The 20,949-nt window shown below is 36.1% G+C and overlaps 1 protein-coding gene across 1 annotated transcript in view; it reads right to left on the bottom strand.

Moving 5' to 3' along the window:
* The window catches only part of AAGAB (alpha and gamma adaptin binding protein), a 47,713-nt gene that overhangs the window by 24,405 nt on the left and 2,359 nt on the right, over window positions 1–20,949 (bottom strand). Inside the window, exons 2-5 of the mRNA XM_054565241.1 lie at window positions 7,853–8,043; window positions 7,596–7,692; window positions 7,168–7,257; window positions 4,206–4,289 (exon numbers count right to left, since the gene is read on the bottom strand). Of these exons, the coding sequence (XP_054421216.1) occupies window positions 4,206–4,289; window positions 7,168–7,257; window positions 7,596–7,692; window positions 7,853–8,043 (462 nt within the window). The remainder of the gene's footprint in view (window positions 1–4,205; window positions 4,290–7,167; window positions 7,258–7,595; window positions 7,693–7,852; window positions 8,044–20,949) is intronic.

Raw genomic sequence — 20,949 nt, 5'->3', positions numbered from 1 at the left:
CCCACCCTCTATCCTTCCCCACTTTGGTTTTGTCCCTGGGTCCTTTATACATGTTCCTTGATTTGACCCTTCCCCTTCTTTTCCCCGTTACCCGCGCCTCCCTCCTTCCCTCTCATTACTGTTGGTTTCTTTTTTCTTTCAATGTTGCTGGTTATAGTTTCCTTGCTTGTTTGTTGATTAGGTTCCACTTATAGGTGAGATCATATGGTATTTGTCTCTCACCCCCCTGGCTTATTTCACTTATCATTTTAAAATTTTTAATTAACTATATTTTCAGATTAAATATTTGGCTTTTGAATACCAAGTGGACAATAAAGTGCAGAGAAATAAAACCCTAGTCAGAGTTGTACATTTTCAGGGCTATTTGCCATAACAGCTAAATTTTCATAGTTCTTACCAAATAGAATTGGGATTATTTTTTCAAACTAGGCACATTTAAAATGTATTTTTAGAGGTTTCAAACTAATATATTCCTGGATCAGTTCAAAATTAAAGAACAGTATGGCATAACTTCGGTGATCCATTACTGCTTGATAAATACTAAATAGGTAATACATAATCCCAAATAATTACATGGATTATATAACTTGCAATATAATAATTCCAAGAATCTATTGTGATTACAGTAATTTTTCTAACAAAAATGACAGTAAAACTGGTCATTAGTGTACTAAAAGTGAGAGGTGGTACCACTGTCTACATTTCCCTGTTTCACATTCAGTACTGTATTTACTGTATAACATAGTATCAATTTCTGCCACAGAAGTCCATTTATGACTTTTTCAGTTTCTTTATCTCTCCTGAAAAAGAGGTTTAAGTTTTTAAATGCTTTTTTTCCTTTGATTGCCATATTCACATGATTTTTTTCCCCCTGTAACCTGTTTCTGTGGTGATTTAAATAAATTTTTCTTATATTGAGAATGTTGTGAACTTGGAATAACCAACCTAGGTCATGATATATTCTTTTTATGTATTTCTGGGTTAGGGTTGCTAATATTTATTTTTTAATGTTTTATTTATTTATTTATTTTCAGAGAGAGGGAAAGGGAGGGAGAAACAGAGGGAGAGAAACATTGATGTGCAAGAGACACATCAACCAGTCACACACCCCCAAGCAGGGACCTGGCCCACAACTCAGGCATATGCCCTGACAGGGAATCAAACCAGTGACCCTTTGGTTAGCAGGCTGGCACTCAATCCGCTGAGCCACACCAGCCAGGGCAGCATTGCTAATATTTTTATTAAAATCATGGCATCTATGTTTATGAATGACATGGCCTTTTAATTTTCTTTACTGGTACTATTTTTAGGGGTATGAATCATGTTAAGCTAGCTTTAGAATGAATTACGTATGCTATCTCTCTTACTCTCAAATATCTTGTGTAAAAATGTATTCCTTCATTAAATAATTGATTAAACTTTCCATTTAAAAACAACAACAAAAAAGAATACCTCGAATGTCTTTCTTTGTCAACCAACGTACTGATTTAAAAAAAAATGTTGGTTTAAAAAACTCTAAGTGGTGATAGCAGCACAGAAATGTTAATGTACCTAATGCCTCTGAACTGTACACTTAAAAATGGTTAAAATGGTAAATTTTATGCTAAGTATATTTAACCACAATTTTAAAAAGAAAAATAAAAGGTAGGAAAGGAAAGGAAAGTGAAAAAGTAGAGAAGATGGAGCCCCGCAAAACAAATAAACCAGTCTGAGCACCCGCTGGCAGACACATTCAAGAAAAGCCGGAGAGGAAGGCGCAGTTCACCAGGCCGTCAGAGATCATCAGCAAAGCAAGGGTCTGCCAAGAGCTCAGGAAGTAGGTTGCCCTCGAAGAGTACAATGACCCACCATGTAGTTACTCAGAGCTTTGTCTCTACTTTAAGATGTGGGGCTATACAAGGATGTCCTTCACGCTTCTTAGGACCTAGGCTATATCCAAATGTCACTGTATATACCCTTATCTAGGACTCTTCCTTGAGTGAAGATAGTTAAGTTTCCTCCATATCACATTGGCTAGGATGTTCTTAAACAAGGAATTAAGCTAATGACAGTATTTTGGTTTGGTTAATGGCAAACCAATGTACCAATACTGTCAAGAAAGAAAGCAAGCAAAGATACTTCAGGGAAAAGAACCATGAAAAATCCACTGTGTGACTCATTGCTTTGCAGGTCTCTTAAGAATACTGTTTAGTGTATAAGCAGAACGGCTTTTTTTCAGAAAATACTTTTGACCATAATTCCAAAGTAATAAAGTGTATTCAATGCAGTTTCTAAATTTATAGACACAAGTATATACCACAAGGCAAGTACTTCCTTAATGTATGAACTTGAGTCGGGGGGAGATGTTTCAAAACATTATTGACACCAAATAAGCTTTTCTGAAAATATTCCTCACAAATATAATAAGCACTACTGAATATAATTTTATTCCAAATTATACCAGTTTATGTACCATACCTTAAACATATTTTTATAGTGAAAATATAGTCTATAGCAATGCCTATGATAAATGCTCAACAAGAATTTGCTGAATGAATGAATGAATGAATGAATAGGACCAAGCCTCAATTTGAGGGTTTTTTTTTTTTAAACAGATGATAAAAGAGGCTAAAATCTCCAATTTTTTCTAGATCTATCAGGGCCTTATTTTGAATGCTGCCACAATAAAAATAATTTCATATCTTTGCAATTCAAAGCAACAGACACATTAGATCCCCCCTAGAAAGAATAAAGTAGGAAGAAGGGGAAGAAAAGGGGAGGAGGGAGTACCTTACTAGGCCAGAAGGCACGTCTCCAATGATGACATGGGTTAGATAAGATCCCAGGCAAGCTAAAGGGCCCCATCTCACTTAACACTCAAGTGTTGACCAAAAGGTTGTGATGAAATATTTTACTTCTATAAAATGATCTGCCACTCCACCTTTTATCTCAGTGAGGATGGGGTAAGCTCACTATAAACGTGGTTTTCCTCATTGTCATCTATACTGTTTCACCTAGCACAGCATACTTGCTGAGGAGCCAGGTACTGTAAGAGAGAAAAACACTACCCTGGCAGCAGTTCCTAAAGGACGATGTTGCTGGTTGAATTGTACCCCCGCAAAATTCATATGTTGAAGTTCTAACTCCCAATACTTTAGAATGTGACCTTATTTGGAAATAGGGTCATTGCAGATGTATTTAGTTAAGATGAGGTCATACTGGAGTTGGGTAGACCCTTAATTTAACATGACTATTGCCCTCATAAAATGAAGAAATTTGGACACAGACCTGCCAAATACCTGCACATCACCAAGATTAATCTTTCAAAGATGGCAACTTCTTTGCATCACTATCTTGTTAAAAAATCTCTAGTGACTCACTAGTTCCTGCTGGACAAAGCCCAGATTCTCCTGCCTGGCATTCAGGCCTCTCTCTTCTAAGCTAGCTCCAACTGCTAGGCAAGACTGCACTAGTGACCCTACTGCGGATGTTCAACCTACAGCCCAGGATGGCTATGAATGCAGCCCAACACAAAATCGTAAATTGACTTAAAACATTATGAGATATTTTTGTGATTACATGTCACAATGTATTTAATGCGTGGCCCAAGACCACTCTTCTTCTTCCAGTGTGGACCAGAGACGCCAAAAGGTTGGAGACTCCTGCCTCGAATGTACAACCATTACCGTTGATGCAATGCTTCCTGCCCTGCTTGTGACTTTCCCTCTTCACCAACCCAATTCTTGACCATCCCGTGAAGACTACTGCCAAGGTCCACTTTTTCTTTGAAGTTCTCTCTATATATTCAAGCCCACTAAGGCCAATTCTCTGACCTATAGGCACTACTGCTTGTATCAGTCATTCTGTACTCATCTCAAACTGCCCTGCATGACTTTAGCATTTAAAAAGTGCATGCTTTGCACAGGTGGACTATGAGCTCCTTAAGGAAAGGGTTCACATTTTATAATATTAGGCATACTTCTCAAAGCCAAAGACAATGCTAGGCATATAATAGGCAAGCTCTAAATTCTTACTGAATTAATTATCAAAAATAGATTTTAAATTCTTAGAAGTATTACTTTTGGTTCTTCCTTAAACTGGGGACTTAAAACTGAACAAATCTACAGATTCGATGTAATCCTATGGTTCCAGATATATCCAAATAATTTTAAACTTACAAGAAATAGAGGAAAACTCCTCAGCACATTTAGTCTCAAGTTACTTACCATTCTTCATCACTACATTAGACCAGACATTGGCATTCAGGGCTTGAATAATTCGCTTTACTCCTGTAGATTCTGGGAAGTCATCTAATCAGGAAGGTAAAATATATATGTTTATACATGCACTTATGCATACATACATACATACATAATGTGTATGTGTGTGTATCCCAAGCCACACTTTTAAATAACTGTGGCTTACTTATTTTGCTTATTTAATTGTTACTGCACATTACAACTTATGTAATGAGGGGGGGGAAGCAAATACAGAGCTCAGAGTTCCCAATAAGAATATTCTAGAAACTAGAATTATAAGAAAAACACACAATATCAGAGGCTTATATAATACCATCATCTGCATTGCCTCGCCGATGGCACCTACTGATAGTCTCCTGAAAATGTTAGTTTCCATTAATTACACAGTCCTGGGAGAGCGCTAGAGTACTACCATTCTTGGTTATTTATAGAGAATGATTTTGCTGAAGGCCAGAATGCTCCTCTTAGTATGCTAAAAAATCCTGCAAATGCCCTTCCTTCTCCTGGGAAATATAAAATAGTTATTGTTTATAACAGATCTCTAGAGAACAACTTCTTGATCAGAGAAAGACAGTTTGACAGAAGTGAAATTGCTATTACTAGAGTGTAAGAGACAGGCAAACTATCATTAATATATACCCAACCACTGAGTTTAGTATTGGTATTGTCCTGTTTTGGAATTTAATTGATATTACTCTAAAAAATAAGGCACTAATCCCAGTTGGCATACCAGTAATAAAGTGGTATTCTTAGCTACACTGTAGGTATGAATGTGTATAAAGGAAATGGAGATCCTTCAGATAATGAGTATTACAAGACTGCATATGGCTGAAAGGAGAAAGTCTCGTATGAGTTTACAGAGTACACTCCACATAGAACCTGTCTCTAGTTGCCTGGACTGGCCTGGTCTGGCCACTAGATATGAATTTGAACCCAGGGCTCTGCCACTTATTAACTATTTGATCAAAGGCAAATATCACTTAGGCTATTCTTTAAAAAAAAGTGGGGATGACTTTCCATGCCCTCCTCTCCTAGAAGATAGAAAGATGCAGTGGAACTGATCACTTACTAGTGTAACCTTCTCTACACTGGATATTCCTAAAAGGCAGGAATCATGTCTTACTGAGTTCATTATTCCCACTGCCTAAAACAGTGCCTGAACAGCAGCAGGTACTCAGTAACTGAAAGACTGAAGAATCATTTAAAAAATACCAGCCTACCAACTTAACAAGAATATGGTGAGGATTAAACCAAAAATACTCTACATGAGTTTATCACCATCAATGTTTAAATGAAGAAATAAAAACCATGTTTATCTTAAGTATGAATGATTCAGTTCTTGAAAGAATAACTAATACTTCAGATAATATAATGAGGAACCAAAAATATGGTCTAAAGAGCCTATAAGTTGAAGTTTAATACAAACAAGCATAAAGTCTCATATTGCTGTTCAAATAATTCATGCAAATAAAGGATGAGGGTATGTGGCTTGAAAACTGTTTCCATTAAAAAACTCTAGGAATGTTTCAGTTACATTATCAAAAGAGGGTGTGTCCAAAGTCTATTTTAAGATTAATCTGAGTTAATAATAAGAACATTGTTCAGACAAGGAGCAAGACGAAATGATATAAAGGAATAGAAATTCCAAAATGAAAACAGATTTAAATAAATTATACAAAAGTTGACTCTCAAGGACAATACGAAGAAGAGAATATTCTAGTGCCAAAAATAAGTGATGACACACATGCTCACACAAAATAGGGCACAAGTTTTAGGGGACCTAGAAAAACAGGGAATAAGACATTGCACTTGTTAATTTTCAATATTTTTAAAAGTGAACAGGAAGAAAAGGCAGGCTTTTTATTTCATTTTTGTCCTCTTGTTCTCTGGAAAGGTTTTATTCCCAAAGATAATATTTGAAAAAAATTCTAAACAAGCCATAATATAGAAAGACATTTCTTAATTCTTTTAAAAATATGTTTCATGTATATCCCCCCTATGTAACTTAATTCGCATTGGCTGCCCCTGCCTAGAATGCCTTTTGGAACAACTTGCATCTCCACAGTGCCACCTCCCCACCAGCCCTCTAAACACAATTCCACTACGCTTTCCACTTCTTCCCCATGGACCGGTTGACATGTGGGAGTTCATGGAACCAATTCCTTCTTTAAAATAATCTCTTCTGTCTCTGAAATACCACAGTACCAATATGTTTTTTTTAATAACACTTACTATATCCCACTTGGTAACTCAATGATTTGTAAACGTGTTTTAGCTCTTGTACCAGATTATAAGGTTTTGATGGGTCAAAATCTGTCTTATCTTTGTAGATCCCATAGTAGCTAGCCTAAGTGTACTTGGAAGGAGTAAAGATGAGAAGAGAAATGCAGGAGGGGAAATGAAGAGGGGGAAGAAGCGGAAGAAGGTCCAGGCTGTAGTAGAAGGCAGTTAAGAGCAGAGCTACTCCAAGAGGGCATTCTGAGTCTATTTTTGGTTTCAAATGTTGAAAACACATATAAATAGGACGGACATACACCTATGGTTCCTGGAAATTCAGCTTTAGGTTACTAGGAATTCAAAATAAGGCGCATAAACTTTACCTATTTATGAATACAAGTCAAACTCTCCTTTTTTGGATGTGGAGAAAGGATAAGAGATTAGGGAAATGACTAAGATTTAAGGATGAAATCCTCTGGCTTTATGCATAAGAAAAACAAACATTTCAGAAAGTCCTAAAATGGGTAGTAAATCCCTCAAAATGGATTATTTCTTTAATGGTAAGACCACATGATGAATTTTTCACAAATCTTTTCAAGCAGCTGGGGGGAAAAGAATGTTTTTTGAATTTCACTGTGACTTTTCTTCCAGGAATTAACTAATCTCACATCTCAGTCCATATGCCATGTTTCCCCTTGACATAAACACTTACCATCCTCCTCAGGCAACTCTTCTGGACTAAGTTCTACCAGTTCAAAGCCATGTTTTATACACCATTCTTGAGCTTTTTGTCGGTTTATACCTAAAATAATATGCAAAAAAACCCTTTATAAGTAAAAATAAAATTTGAATATTGCTGCAATACTATCTATGAATATGTTTCCATTAATGTCAATATTAGTCTATAAGAACTCAAAATAAATATAAAAAAATGATTTCTCAAATGCAAAGTGTCCATTATTTTAAAAAAAGAAAAAAAGTAAATATTGTAAGATTCTAAAGAGAAATAGCTGAAAACATTTTTGTAAAGTAATACAGTCTCATGAGATATACTATTCTAAGGTAAGGAAACAAATGTACTCTGCTTACCAAGGAACAGCAAATGCATGTACAAACTATGACCCCATCAAAGTATCTTACCATTCTCAGACACTCTATCGCAGACCAAGACCATCACCTCAGGTAGCCATGCTTCTGCCAGTGGAAGCCATGGGGAGACACTATCAAGACCAGATTTCTAAAAGGAGGAAGAACAAACATACAGACACTAAAAACAGTAGTAAGTAGAAAAACAGACATTAAAAGAACTCTTACACACACACACAAAGCAAGCGGGGGGGAAAAAAGCAAGCACAAGATAATTTCTTATTCAAGATTCCATGAAAACGAAATCTTACTTGTGTGCTGTCAAAGTAAACCACAAATGCTTGAACAGACTCTGCAATCTCTGCAGTGACTAGAAACTTGTTTGGCACTACACATAGATTGATGTCCGCTGAATAGTACTTATTATCAATGGTCCAAGGATAAAATCTCACAGCATCATTGGCAGTTGCTTCCACAACAAGATCTTCTGTTCCAAGGATATCTGAATAAATGACACAACATTACCATGGGAAGTATAAAACCAATGTACACTAATCAATTTGCTCAGTAAGATACCAAAATATGGTACTCAGGCTGTACCCTTCACACAAAAGGATTTCAAAGGGTCTCACATTTATTAGAGTATTTTCTTCTCTGATCATTTGATTACAAAAGTAATGGTGACATAATTTAACTCATTGGCTTTTTACTTTAAGAATAGAAACACTATTGTGACTAGATTAGGTAGAGAACAAAACAGTCATCTCACCAAACACCCAGGAAAGAACAAGAGAGAAAGAGAGTTGTATTTACTTTATTGCTTATGAACTTCATAGGAGATGGAAGATAATAAGAATCCTAAAAAATTTGTAACTATTTCATACTTATTACAAGCTAAAAGGAAAACAAGGTTAAGCCATTAAAACATAGTTACACATATCCCTTGGGTCAAATTCTTACACATTAATTTAATTAATAAAATAAAAGAGCGAATATTGACAAGTGACTCCAATTCCATTTATATTCAGCCCTGTTCAGATTCTTTGAAAGCCAACTAAGTCAAATTCTTACCTGACAAAGACACTTCTGGCAAAATTTAAATGTTTAATAGCCAAGCAAATAAAATGATGTAGAATATAACTAAATCTTTCAGAAACCCATGTACAGCATGGGTATAACTAATGAAATTCTTCCAGTAAAAGCCAAAAATAGATGTGATCATGGAACCATCAAAGCGTTTTGCTTCCATAATGTCATAAAATATTTAAAACTGGAAGAGACATTAGAAATTGTTTTAACCTACACTCTCATCTCCCATGCTCATACCTACAACCTCCATTTTACACATGTGGAAAATGAACTTAGTGAAGTAAAATAACATGACTCTAATTGGGTTGTTACAAAATGTACAACAAAATGACCACAAGGACCTTTTTAATGTATAATATTGATGAACATGTAAGGTATTTCTCAGACTCACTGAAAGGCACTAAAAACTAAAAATTAATTTTTAAATTCCACACCTAAGGTTATACATTTGGAACACAGTCATAGGTTTTGCTCAAAAAAAAAAAAAGATATGGGAAAATTATTTAGTCCAAAAGATTGCTAGGGATAATGTATAATAATATATAAAGCATATATGTGTATGTGTATACATGCATTTTTTTCCACTGGTAACCTTTCATCATGTGGTTATTAGCAAAACTGAAAATAAGAGTACGCACTACACATAGTACTCTTGATAGTACTTATTAGTACTCCTGTTAGGGTGGCCAAAAAGTTAGTTTGGCTTTTTCCATATGATGGCTCTAGTAGCACTTAGCTGTATTTAACTCTGTTCAAAACAATTTTGTTAGACTGTATTGTTACAGCAGTCATTATCAGAGTGTATTTTTTTTAAAGAAATCACAATTGGTTAATTTTCGTGTAGCCATTTTAATATTGAAGATGAAAGAAAATATGCAACATTTTCAGCATATTATGCTTTATTATTTCAAGAAAGTAAAAACACAACTGAAACACACAAAATAAGATTTGTTCAGTGTATGGAGAACATGCTGTGACTGATCAAACGTGTCAAAAGTGGTCTGTGAAGTTTCGTGCTGGAGATCTCTCACTGGACGATGCTCCATGGTCAGGTAGGCAAGTTGAAGTTGCTAGCGATCAAACTGAGACTTTAATTGAGAACAATCAACATTCTATCATGGCAGAGAGAGCCGACATACTCAACGTATCCAGATCAATGAAGTTATGCATGAAAATGAAAAATGTGTCTTTTATGGAAGAAAAAAACCACATGAACTTTTTGGCCAACCAAATACCTTTGACATGAGGCACACTTTGAAACTAACTTTCCGAATTTTTTTCACCAAAGCCAGAATTGGTACTCTTAAATTAACAGAAAGTCTGGACCAAAATTTGAAAAATCTGATTTTTACCCTGTCTTTTAAGAAATCAGCAGTTCTTTCCACTTAATTTCTATCTAAAGTCATAATCCTTATTATCAATCGATTCTTTAGCAGCCAGCTGTAATGTCCCTCATGGAGCCTTATGACAAGTTCAGGTAGGAAATAAGCAGAAAGAACACATAAGTTATTAAAATCAAAGATTGAGTTTTCATCTAAATGTCTCACAAGGTAGAGGGGGTGGGGGAGACCCAATATCAAAGTCTATGTTCAATTCAAAGCTAATACTCCTAACTCCAAGCAGGTGGCACAGCAATATGCTAATAAACGCACATATGGAAGAAGGCAAACTAAATCAAGGAGAGTAGCAAAAAATGTATAAACTAATTGTTTTGAAGGAGTAAGAGGAACCACTATATGGATCAGTCTTCATTCATGATCCATACATAAAATAAAAAATAAAAATTAAATAAAAAATTATTTTTAAGGGAGGAAGCAGAAAGAGTAAAATAATGAATTCATTTGTTGTTAATGGGGAAAGTACAAAGAACATGGAACTAGTATTTCCACCATCGCCATAATCAGTTATTGGTATTTCCTACACTGGTTGTATTATTAAAAACTGGAATAAAATTTGGGGTATGCTCCTTTTCAAGACAGTCTCTTCAACTAACATGAAAAAAATAAACTCAATTAAAATGTCATACTTAGTAACTGCAATTTAGAATATCTGGATCCATTAAGGATGGTTCATTTTATTAATAAATATAAGAGAACAAACCAATGAGTGTTACTCAGAGCTCTTAAAATTTCAATTTTATACTGTCTTTGATTTTCAAATGATAAAGATATTTATTTACTTAACACATAGAAAGGAGCTATTTCTTTCTCTTTTCTCTAAACCTAGATGAGAATAGAACTAATTCAATTGCAAAAATGAATTTCATCTTTCAATGTTTTAGGAGCTGGATTTTTCAAAATTATTTGTGCTGCCTAATACAACTTGATGGCTCAATTTACTTATTTTTAACATTTTATGTCTAATCAGATACTTTCAGCAAGGCTGCATATGGACTTTATTATCACATCTGTGCCATATTAGAACTAAAGAGAGTAGTAAAGACTGTTTCACTCTAGTTCTTATCATCAATATCACAACGTAGAGTTTAATTTAAAATATGCAAATGTCTATACTAAATATAGCTTTTCTCCCTCATCTTTTGTATTTGATTCCAAATGTTTAACAACTTTATTCTTTTCCAAATTAAACAAAAATCACTAAAACACTTGTGCACATGGCTAAGAGTTTCTGGAGACCAGCCAGTACAATTCACTTATTTCACAGATGAGAAAACTGAGAGCCAAAAAAGTCACCTGCCTAATAGCAGCACAGCCTAAAATGGAATTCAGGTCACCAGCCTCCTTTCCTACCACAGTGATGCATTACATGTCATGAGAGTTAATATCTGAGCTACACCACACTTAAGCGTCTAAAGGTCACAAGCCAAAACTAATCTATTGCCCTTTTATGAAAACCAAATATAACAAGTCAGAACAAGAGCACCAGAACACAAGAGTCTGCGACAGACTCTGTATATGGGTTTTGAGTATTTTTATGTCAAAAGTGGGTCGTAGTGATGTTATGTGTATGGGGTGGGAGGCAGTGCCAGACAGACTTCCTAGAAAAACCTTCAATGGTCTCCCTTCTCTGCCCTTCACTAAACTGAGACTGAGGTACTCAAATGATGCACAAATAAAATCAGGAGCAGCTTCTCCCTCCTCCTGGTAGATGTCAGCCTGTCTCATTTACACTGTTGGCAGCCACCTGGTGGAGCTGTAATAACATTATTTTTTAAGAGACAAACACCAGGTGATTAATTGCTGGGTCTGTTACTACAAACTTGGTTTCACTGCTTAAAATAGTTAATTTGTACTGTTTTCAGGTGAGACGTTAAATGTCAGCCCAGATCCAGTAGTAAGGATAAACCTTTTCCACCAGTTTTATGTGCAAGTATAAACTTCTTTCCCTGTTTGAGAAGTTGTTTTACACAGCTGCCAATTCTCCAGCAACTCCTATTTGCTTTCTCACTTCCTTGGTAAACTTATTTCCTCTAGAGTTCCACATAAAAAGAAACAGTCAAGAGAGCTGAAGAAAGCTGGGTGCCAAGGAAGCACTTCAGTTCAGTAATCCAACTCCTCCCTCCTCTTGCTCTTGCCCCACTTTGCACTATTCTCCATCTATTCTAATGTCCCTTCCCTCAGAGAAAGTGCACATTTGGTAAGAAAGGAGGGAGCTAGTTTTCTATGGTTCAGAATCAATAAGAGGAAATAAATACTCTCTTTGGTATGAATTAGGAAGCCAACTGGAGTTCCAAGGTGAATTCCCAAGTCACCACAATATCCATTTTCCCTCTTTCTCTCTCACACACAAATATACAGGACAAAAGTAGGTTTATGGTTGTTCATATGGAAAATATAATAATAAATACTAACACAAGAATAAACTGTTTCACATACAACTCTAAATCTACTTTTGCCCTACCATATATATATATATATATATATATATATCTCCTACCTACCCTCTCACATATCCACCCAGCTAAAATATAAATTAAGTACATTCCAAAGTGCATTGACACTGTTTTGGATTATTCTTATCTCTTTGTAATACCAGTAGAATTAATGTACACTTAACCAACCATGGCATTTCTTATGACAAGTTGCCCAGTGGTTAGATCTTATTTTCTATACCCTGAGGGAAGTGAAAGGTTCCACCTCAAATCAAGATGATCGGCACTCTTCTGTGACCGCAGTTGACTTTACTTTTCCTCACAGAACTAAAACTGCTTTTACAGCCAGGTTTCATAACCTCAACCCCAGATAGGAGTGTCTTTAATGGTATACTCTCTTCTGGTACCCAATGTTACTCTCCCTTCCCTTTGCCATGACAGTATTAACCAGACCAGGCAAGGCCAGGTCAGAAAACAGTCAGCACATACCTGGAGTCAGACAGACCAGCATTTGAATGCTGGCCCACAAATTAAACCTCATAGGCATCTCATTTCCTCACAGGCACACGGGGACAAAAACACTTCTCAAATGCTTCTTGAAGAGTAAGAGAAACAATGAATAAGAAAGCACAGGTGCACAGTAGGCCCTCAGTAAATGTTCATTTCCCTGTCCCCAGCTCAGTGTTTCGCAAATGTCACAGCACTACTGCCAAGAGGGTAGATCACAGACGCATTGAGGAGAGTTAGTAAGAAACATTACAATTAGGAAATAACCACCTCCTTTAAGCTGCTCTGGCCCCTCCCTTCCAAAAATATGCCTTTTCATATTTTTCTTTTCCATTGTTAAGGCATAAACTGAGACAGAAGAGAAGGCAATTAGGAAAATTATAGGAGGCAGCAGAATCTGACGTCAGCTGAAAGAGAAAGTAGCCATTATGAAAGCAAAGAATTGAGCAAAATGTGATTTGGGAAACAAATATGTAAGTCAGAGTTTTCATTAACTGGCAATAGGCAAAGAGACTTTTAAAGATCATAACAGTTCCATATGTTGCAACCAGTTACAATTCCGTAGTCACAGTTTCATGAGGATATCATATAAGGTGGGTGCTGCTCTGGCAAATACTTGGTAGCAGTTATTAACTAACAGATTATTCCCCAAGTACTAGGGGTAGATGATACCACTGTGTGGCATTTAAAGGTTAAATGTGCAATGTTAATGGTGGGACTTTACAAAGACAAATGTCGGGATTCTCTGAGATTCTGAGTAATTCTCTGAGTATCTGTGATTCTCTGAGTAATCATCCTGCATCCTCCTAGTCCAAGTACTGTAGTTAGGCTTTGGAAGGGTCAAAAGTTACACATAGATTTTTGACTGTTGGGGGTATCGGGGCCCCTCATGTTAATGTGGGGCCCCTAACCTCCACATTAACGGTATCTGCAATATTTGTTTCAATCCCTATGTCAGACCAACCACTGGAGCAGTATTAAGTCGCTGAGGGAAGAATAACTGGATTGAGTTAAAGCACCACACCACTACTTTACAACAGTACAGCAATTCTGGTTTGCTTACAACACTTAATTACCTTTCCCTCACATGCTCATTCTTTCTGGTCACATCTAAATTCATTTATCCACATGCTTCGGGGCCTTTTATACCACAGTGGAAAAGTTTTAAAAGCTGAAGCAGAGGAATTCCAACTCAGTCCTTTTCCTTTTCCTCAAGTTTACTTTCTCCCAGTAGCCATTTGGACACCATAGCTTCCAAGCAGAGGTGGGAAGATACATGGTCTCTGTTTGCCCTTAGAGACAATGCAGTCAGAGACAAACATGAGCACAAAAACATAAAGCTGGTAAGGAGAGAGAATATGGAGGTACCATCAGCCTCTAACTTTTATAGGCTGCACGCAAAGCCCACTTTATCAACACCAGTGGCACTGCTGATGGACAATTCCTACCCATATTTGAAGGGGAAGGGCTTCTATGAATTTGAATACTATTACTTATTTATTCAAAACCTAGTTCTAGATGTACATTTAAAGCAGTGATTCTTTATAAGGAGGTGATGTTGCTTCCAAGGGGACATATTTCAATATCTGGAGACATTTTTTTTCCCCGCAAGTGGGGAGATGCTAGTGGTACCTAGTAGACAGAGGCCAAGAATACTGTGAACATCATACAATGCACAGGCGGGCCCACACAACAGGAATTACCCAGTACAAAATGTCAACAGTGCAAAGGTTAAGAAACCCTGATCTAAAACAACGGAACTTGTAGAACTGACTTAGCTGTATTCATGAAACAAAATAAAAGTTCTGGAATGCAAAGTTCATTTTATTCTTTCTCACAGAACTGAAACTAACTTTTATAGCCAAGCATCATAAGCTCCCATCACAGATATAAATGCCTTTCATTTGTATCTGATAAAATATATCTCAAATGTCTTCTTAATTATCTGAACCACAAAAATTATCTGGCAATTAATCTTAGATGCTTTAAAAATTATTTATGATGGTAGTTTCCTGGAAGAAATAATACATAAGCTTAAATAGGCCAATTATTAGATAAAAAATGTTTTATATTCAAATGGTAATTTTTCATAGATCAGCATCAAATAATAAAACTTCACAAAAAATGTCAATGTCTGCTCATGATGACAATAGTTCTCTATAGCAGACGATAACTTACTGTGAAGGAACATAAACATGTCAGAGATAAATTTCCCAAACAGAAAACAGTTCATGGAGAACATTTATTTGTTGCCCCTGTACTCAAATACTGAAAATAAGCTTGGTCCACTGGAAAAACACCACAGAGCTAACAGATCCAACATCATAGTTTCCTAAAGATCCTTCAAGAAGGGTAAAATCATAATTGGGCCATACACAGTCAAAGGAACTTGGAAAAAGAAAACATTGATAAATTAGACATCTACTGTCTTAAAGTTCCTAATTAAAAACTTTTGCATTTCAAAAGAAACCATTAAGAAAACCAAAAGACAAGCCACAGAGTGGGAGGAAGTATTTTCAATTATTTATAAGAGGCTTGTATCTAGAATACTAAAGTACTTTTACAACTTATTAGACAAAAAAATATTTTAAATGGGCAAAAGATTTGAATAGATATCACTAAAAAAGATATATGAATGCACTATAGGTACATGAAAAGATTGTCAGTCATTAGTTATTAAGGAAATGCAAATCAAAACCACAATGACATACCACCTCACACCCACTAGAATGTCTAAAATCAAAAATAGAGACAATAACAAAAGTTGTTAAAAATGTGAAGTTGGAACCCTTATACATTGCTGAATGGGAATGTAAAATACTGCAGCCATTCTGGAAAAGTGTTCTTAAAATAGTTTAATAGGTTCTTAGAATGCCCATAATAGCATTGTTCACAATAGCCAAAAGTGGAAACCACCCAAATGTCTATCAGCTGATGAACTGATAAATATTGGGTTAACTAAAAAGTTCGTTTAGTTTTTTCTGTACATCAGCTTTGGTAATGCTTAGTTGTTCTGAATGTCATTCAAAACAATTTTGTTAGATTGTATTGTGAAAGCTGTCATACATCAGTATGAATTAAAAAAGAAAAACATATCCAAATTGGTGAAATTTTGTGCAGCCATTTTAATAATGAAAATGGAAGAAGACATGCAACATTTTCAGTGTATTATGCTTTATTATTTCAAGAAAGGTAAAATTGCAACTGAAACGCAAAAAAAAAAAAAAGATTTGTGCAGTGTATGGAGAAGGTGCTGTGGCTGATCGAATGTGTCAAAAGTGGTTTGTGAAGTTTCTTGGTATACTGACATTTTGGCCAAATAACTCTTTGCTGTGGAGCTGGCTGGCTTATGCATCGAAGATGTTTAGCAGCATCCCTGGCCTCTACCCACCAGAAGCCAACAGTGGGAGATAGCCAATGTACTCAAAATATCCAAATCAATAAAGCTATTGGTGACAACGGAAAGTGCGTCTTTTATTTTATAGAAAAAACTAAATGGACTTTTTGGCCAACCCAATAAAATGTGGTATATCCATCCATACAATGGAACATAAAAGCACATGCTACAACATGGATCAATCTCCAAAGCATTAAGCTAAGAAACCAGAAATAAGAGACCACATATTATGTGATTTATTTTACGTAAAATATTCAGAAATGGCAAATCTATAGACAGAAAACACATTAGTGGTTGCTGGGGGTAGGAATGGATAATGACTACAAATAGTCACAAGATTTCCTTCTAGGATGATAGAAATGTTCTACACTTTAAGCAGGTGGGCCCTGGCTGAGTAGATCAGTTGGACAGAGCATAGTCCCAGGTTGCACCAAGGGTGCAGGTTCATCCCTGGTCAGGGCACATATTGTATAAGAAGCCACCACTGACTGTACAAACGGGTGGAGCAACAAATCAATCTTGCTCTCTCTCCCCTCTTCCCCTCTCTCTCTAAAATAAACAAAAAACAAGAACAAAATAAACAAAAAAGGTTGGATTTTATGATATTTAAATTAAACCCCAATAACCCTGACTGGTGTGGCTCAGTTGGTTGGGTGTCGTTCCACCAAACTAAAGGCCGCTGGTTTGATTTTAAGTCAGGGCACATGCCTGGGTTGCTGGTTTGGTCCCTGGTTGGGGCACATGCAAGAGTCAACCGATTGATGTTTCACTCCCTCTCTTGCTCCCTCCCTTCCCCTCGCTCTAAAAATAAATATATGAAATCTTTAACAAAGTATTATATCCCAATTAAAAAAACATAAAAGCTGGAAGATAATCTTCTCGTTTTGCTGATAAAGTAGGTGACTGAGGCAAATGTTTGAGATATTTAGAACAATAAAGGCACGTGTAAAGACGCTCGGTAAATATTTGTAGAATAAAAAGTTAACAGTCAGATGGCTGGGAAGAGGGTAGGACTCAGTGCTCAATTCATACATTTTTTTCTTCCACAAAGCATCGTGAATACCCAGATTTCAGACAGAATGGCAATTCTTTAATGTCAGCATAACAGTACTGTTCATTACCAAATGATCACACATTTTCCTGCTCTCAGCACACTGATTTTGATTCAAGCACAATATTACTTTTCCCCTCCTCTGAGTAGAGCCAGCCTTCAAGTCTGTCTGGAAAATTAAACCTTAAATAGGTTATTTGTTACTGAACCTAAAACATCATGAAGGCTCTTCAAGAGTTTCACAACTATTCTCTCTGTCTTAACCTACGTCAATCTTGCTTCCTGGATAAGTAATTATCAGAGATGTGTTTGTGGTATCTGTATACACTGACTCCAACAAAAATACAATGTCATGTCCAGATTATTATTCTTGCCAGGCATATTTAAAACAATTTTCATACTTTAACCTTTTAAAAAATTGGTTTTATATCAGATTTCATTATTTATTGAGTGTCATGATTTGTTGAGGAATTATACAGGTCAAAAGGGAGGAAGTTGTTTAAATCAAATGACCACTGCATACTTTCTAGATGTTTTTACCTCTTCTATTAAAAAAGCAGTTAGATGGCCCAGAAATAAATATATGAGTCTAGATACACCCAGAATCTTCCAGATGATACAACACTCATAAATGGTTTTGGTGCAACATGGGCTGATGTGTAGTACTTTTCCACTGGTGTTTCTCCTCCTACTCTCCACTCCCATTTACTGGAATGGCCTTTATTAGGAAGACAAACCCCTTATAATCATTTCACTCATAAATAATATCTAAGAGATCAGTCTAAAACTTCAAACAATAAGTCAAATTCCCTACTCCACAAGCAGGGAAACAAACTGGGCACCAATAGAGGCTTATTATTAACCATGTCACAGTTCATCTACTAAGGCTCCAAGTACAATGAAAGAAAAAGTGTACACTTATTATGACCAATAAATATTTCTTAGTAAAATCTTCTACAGTAATTTCTCCTTTCCCTACCTGCACCTTGAATACATGCAGTTCTGGATGCCAAGAAGGCAATTATATTTCACATATGTAAAAGAACTGGAATTGAGTCTTCTCTTCCCAACTTTTATGAGATAAAAATCTTAGAAAATCACGTTTTTGAGTTTTAATTTCACACACGTACAAAGACAAGCTTGCACACAAACACTCGAAGATAATATAGCTGTGTTTTCTAAGTCCCATTGGGTCTGGAGAGAATATAAACTCGTACTTAATCTTTCCCTCTTCCTTATGTCGATGACGTAACATTATTTATTTAATAAAGATAAAAATCGTAAGCCTTCTTTTAATGTTAATGTGTAAAACACATTGTGTCACAGCTAAAAAAACCAAAGTTCACCCACCCCCATTACCAGCTGAAATCACTGCTTTAATCTGATCACCTACTAAATCACTGGGGTTACAACTCTAGGTCCTTGTGGTAGATCTTGCTGGCCCAATCTTTCTTTCTTTGAACAAAACAGAGTTAGAAATATACAATCCAATCAAAGAGTCCTCTCATAACAACAAACTAAACAACTTTGCTTAAGTAAAAATTATTGTTCCCAGAATAAACCAAAAGGTCCCACTGAGAATACCCAAAGCAGCTACAGAAAAATACAAATTAGAAGACCCAAGCTCTTATCCCTATTCTCTTGATAGACAATGCTGGCTAAACTGTACAATAGCCCCTTATATTTGAAATAAGAATGTCCTACTTAGTAAATTACTTGAAGATCCTTTCTGTAAGTATAAGAGTCTGATAGACGTAGAAACAAACTCCATCTTGCAGAGTTGAAGATTTCCCAAAGAAGTGATGTCATAAATGATGGCTGGCTTTGCCTGTGTAATTATTTTAAAACCTTCTTTTAGAGTTAATATTCTCTCTCATTTCTTTTTTTAAAATCTGTTATTCTACTACAGTTGTCCCAAATTTTCCTCCTTTGCCCTCCTCCTCCCAGCCCCACCCCGACTCTGCTCCCACAGTCAATCCTCACACTCTTGTCCATGTCCATGGGTCATTCATATGTGTTCTTTGACTAGTCCCTTCCCCTTCTTTCCACCATATCCCTCTTCCCCCACCCCTCTGGCTGCAATCGGTCTGTTCCATGTTTCTATGTCTCTGGTTCTGCTTTGGTCATTAGTTTATTTTATTAGATTCTACTTATAAGTGAGATAATATGGTATTTGTCTTTCACCACCTGGCTTATTTCACTTAGCATAATATTCTCCAGTTCCATCCATGCTGCCACAAAAGGCAGGAGCTCTTTATTTCTTTCTGCTGCATAGTATTCCATTGTGTAAATGTACTACAGTTTTTTGATCCACTTATCTCCTGATAGGCACTTTAAGGCTGTTTCCAGCACTTGGCTATTGTAAATAACACTGCTATGAATATAGGGGGTGCAAAAGTTCTTTTGAATTAGTGTTTCAGGATTCTTAGGGTACATTCCCAGCAGTGGAATTGCTGGGTCAAAGGCAGTTCCATTTTTAATTTTTTAAGGAAATTCCACAGTTTTCCACAGTGGCTGCACCAGTCTGCATTCCCACCAACAGTGCACTAGGGATGGTTCCCTTTTTTCCACATCCTCGTCAGCTCTTGTTGTTTGCTGATTTATTAATTATAGCCATTCTGACAAGTGTGAGGTGATACCTCGCTGTGGTTTTAACTTTCATCTCTCTGATGGTTAGTGATGTTGAGCATCTTTTCATATATCTACGGGCTATCTGTATGTCCTCCTTGGAGAAGTGTCTATTTAGGTCCTTTTTTGCCCATTTTTTAATTGGATTGGAAAGATGTTGGATTTAAAAGAATCCAACATCGTTTTTTGCATATGAGTTCTTTACATGTTTTGGAGATTAAACCCTTGTCCTATATATCATTGGCAATTCTCTATCATTTTTTACACCAATGCCACTGCCTTAAATTTAAGTAGTTCCGATTGCTAAGGAAGTACTAACAAACAGTTCTGATAACAAATTTCATTCATACATTCCATGCACACAAACTCAGAATGTGAACTTATGCTCCAGCACTTCTTACTGTTGGGTTGGCCAAAAAATCCGTTTATTTTTTCAATAAAATAAAAGACACATTTTCCACTGTCACCAATAACTTTATTGATTTGGATATTTTGAGTATGTAGGCTATCTCCCGCTATTGGCCTCTAGTGGGTAGAAGCCAGGGGTGCTGCTAAACATCTTCCAATGCATAAGACAGCCCCATGGCAAAGAATTATTTGGCCAAAATGTCAATAGTACCAAGAAAATTGCAAACCACTTCTGACACGTTTGATCAGTCACAGCACCTTCTCTATACACTGCACAAATCTTTTTTTTTGTATTTCAGTTACATTTTTACCTTTCCTGAAATAATAAAGCATAATACACCAAAAATGTTGCATAGCTTCTTCCATTTTCAATATTAAGATGGCTGCACAAAAATTCACCAATTTTGTTAAGTTTATAAAAAAATTCATGCTGATATGACAGCTTCCACAAAACAGCCTAACAAAGTTGTTTCTAGTGAAGTTAAAGACAACTAAG

Source organism: Pteronotus mesoamericanus, unplaced genomic scaffold (assembly GCF_021234165.1).
Source record: "Pteronotus mesoamericanus isolate MK-2021 breed Mesoamerican mustached bat unplaced genomic scaffold, CSHL_Meso_final contig_164, whole genome shotgun sequence".
In the NCBI taxonomy this organism is placed as follows: Eukaryota; Metazoa; Chordata; class Mammalia; order Chiroptera; family Mormoopidae; genus Pteronotus; species Pteronotus mesoamericanus.
Note: the sequence above shows the minus strand (reverse complement) of the source record. Positions and strands in the feature narration are given on the sequence as shown.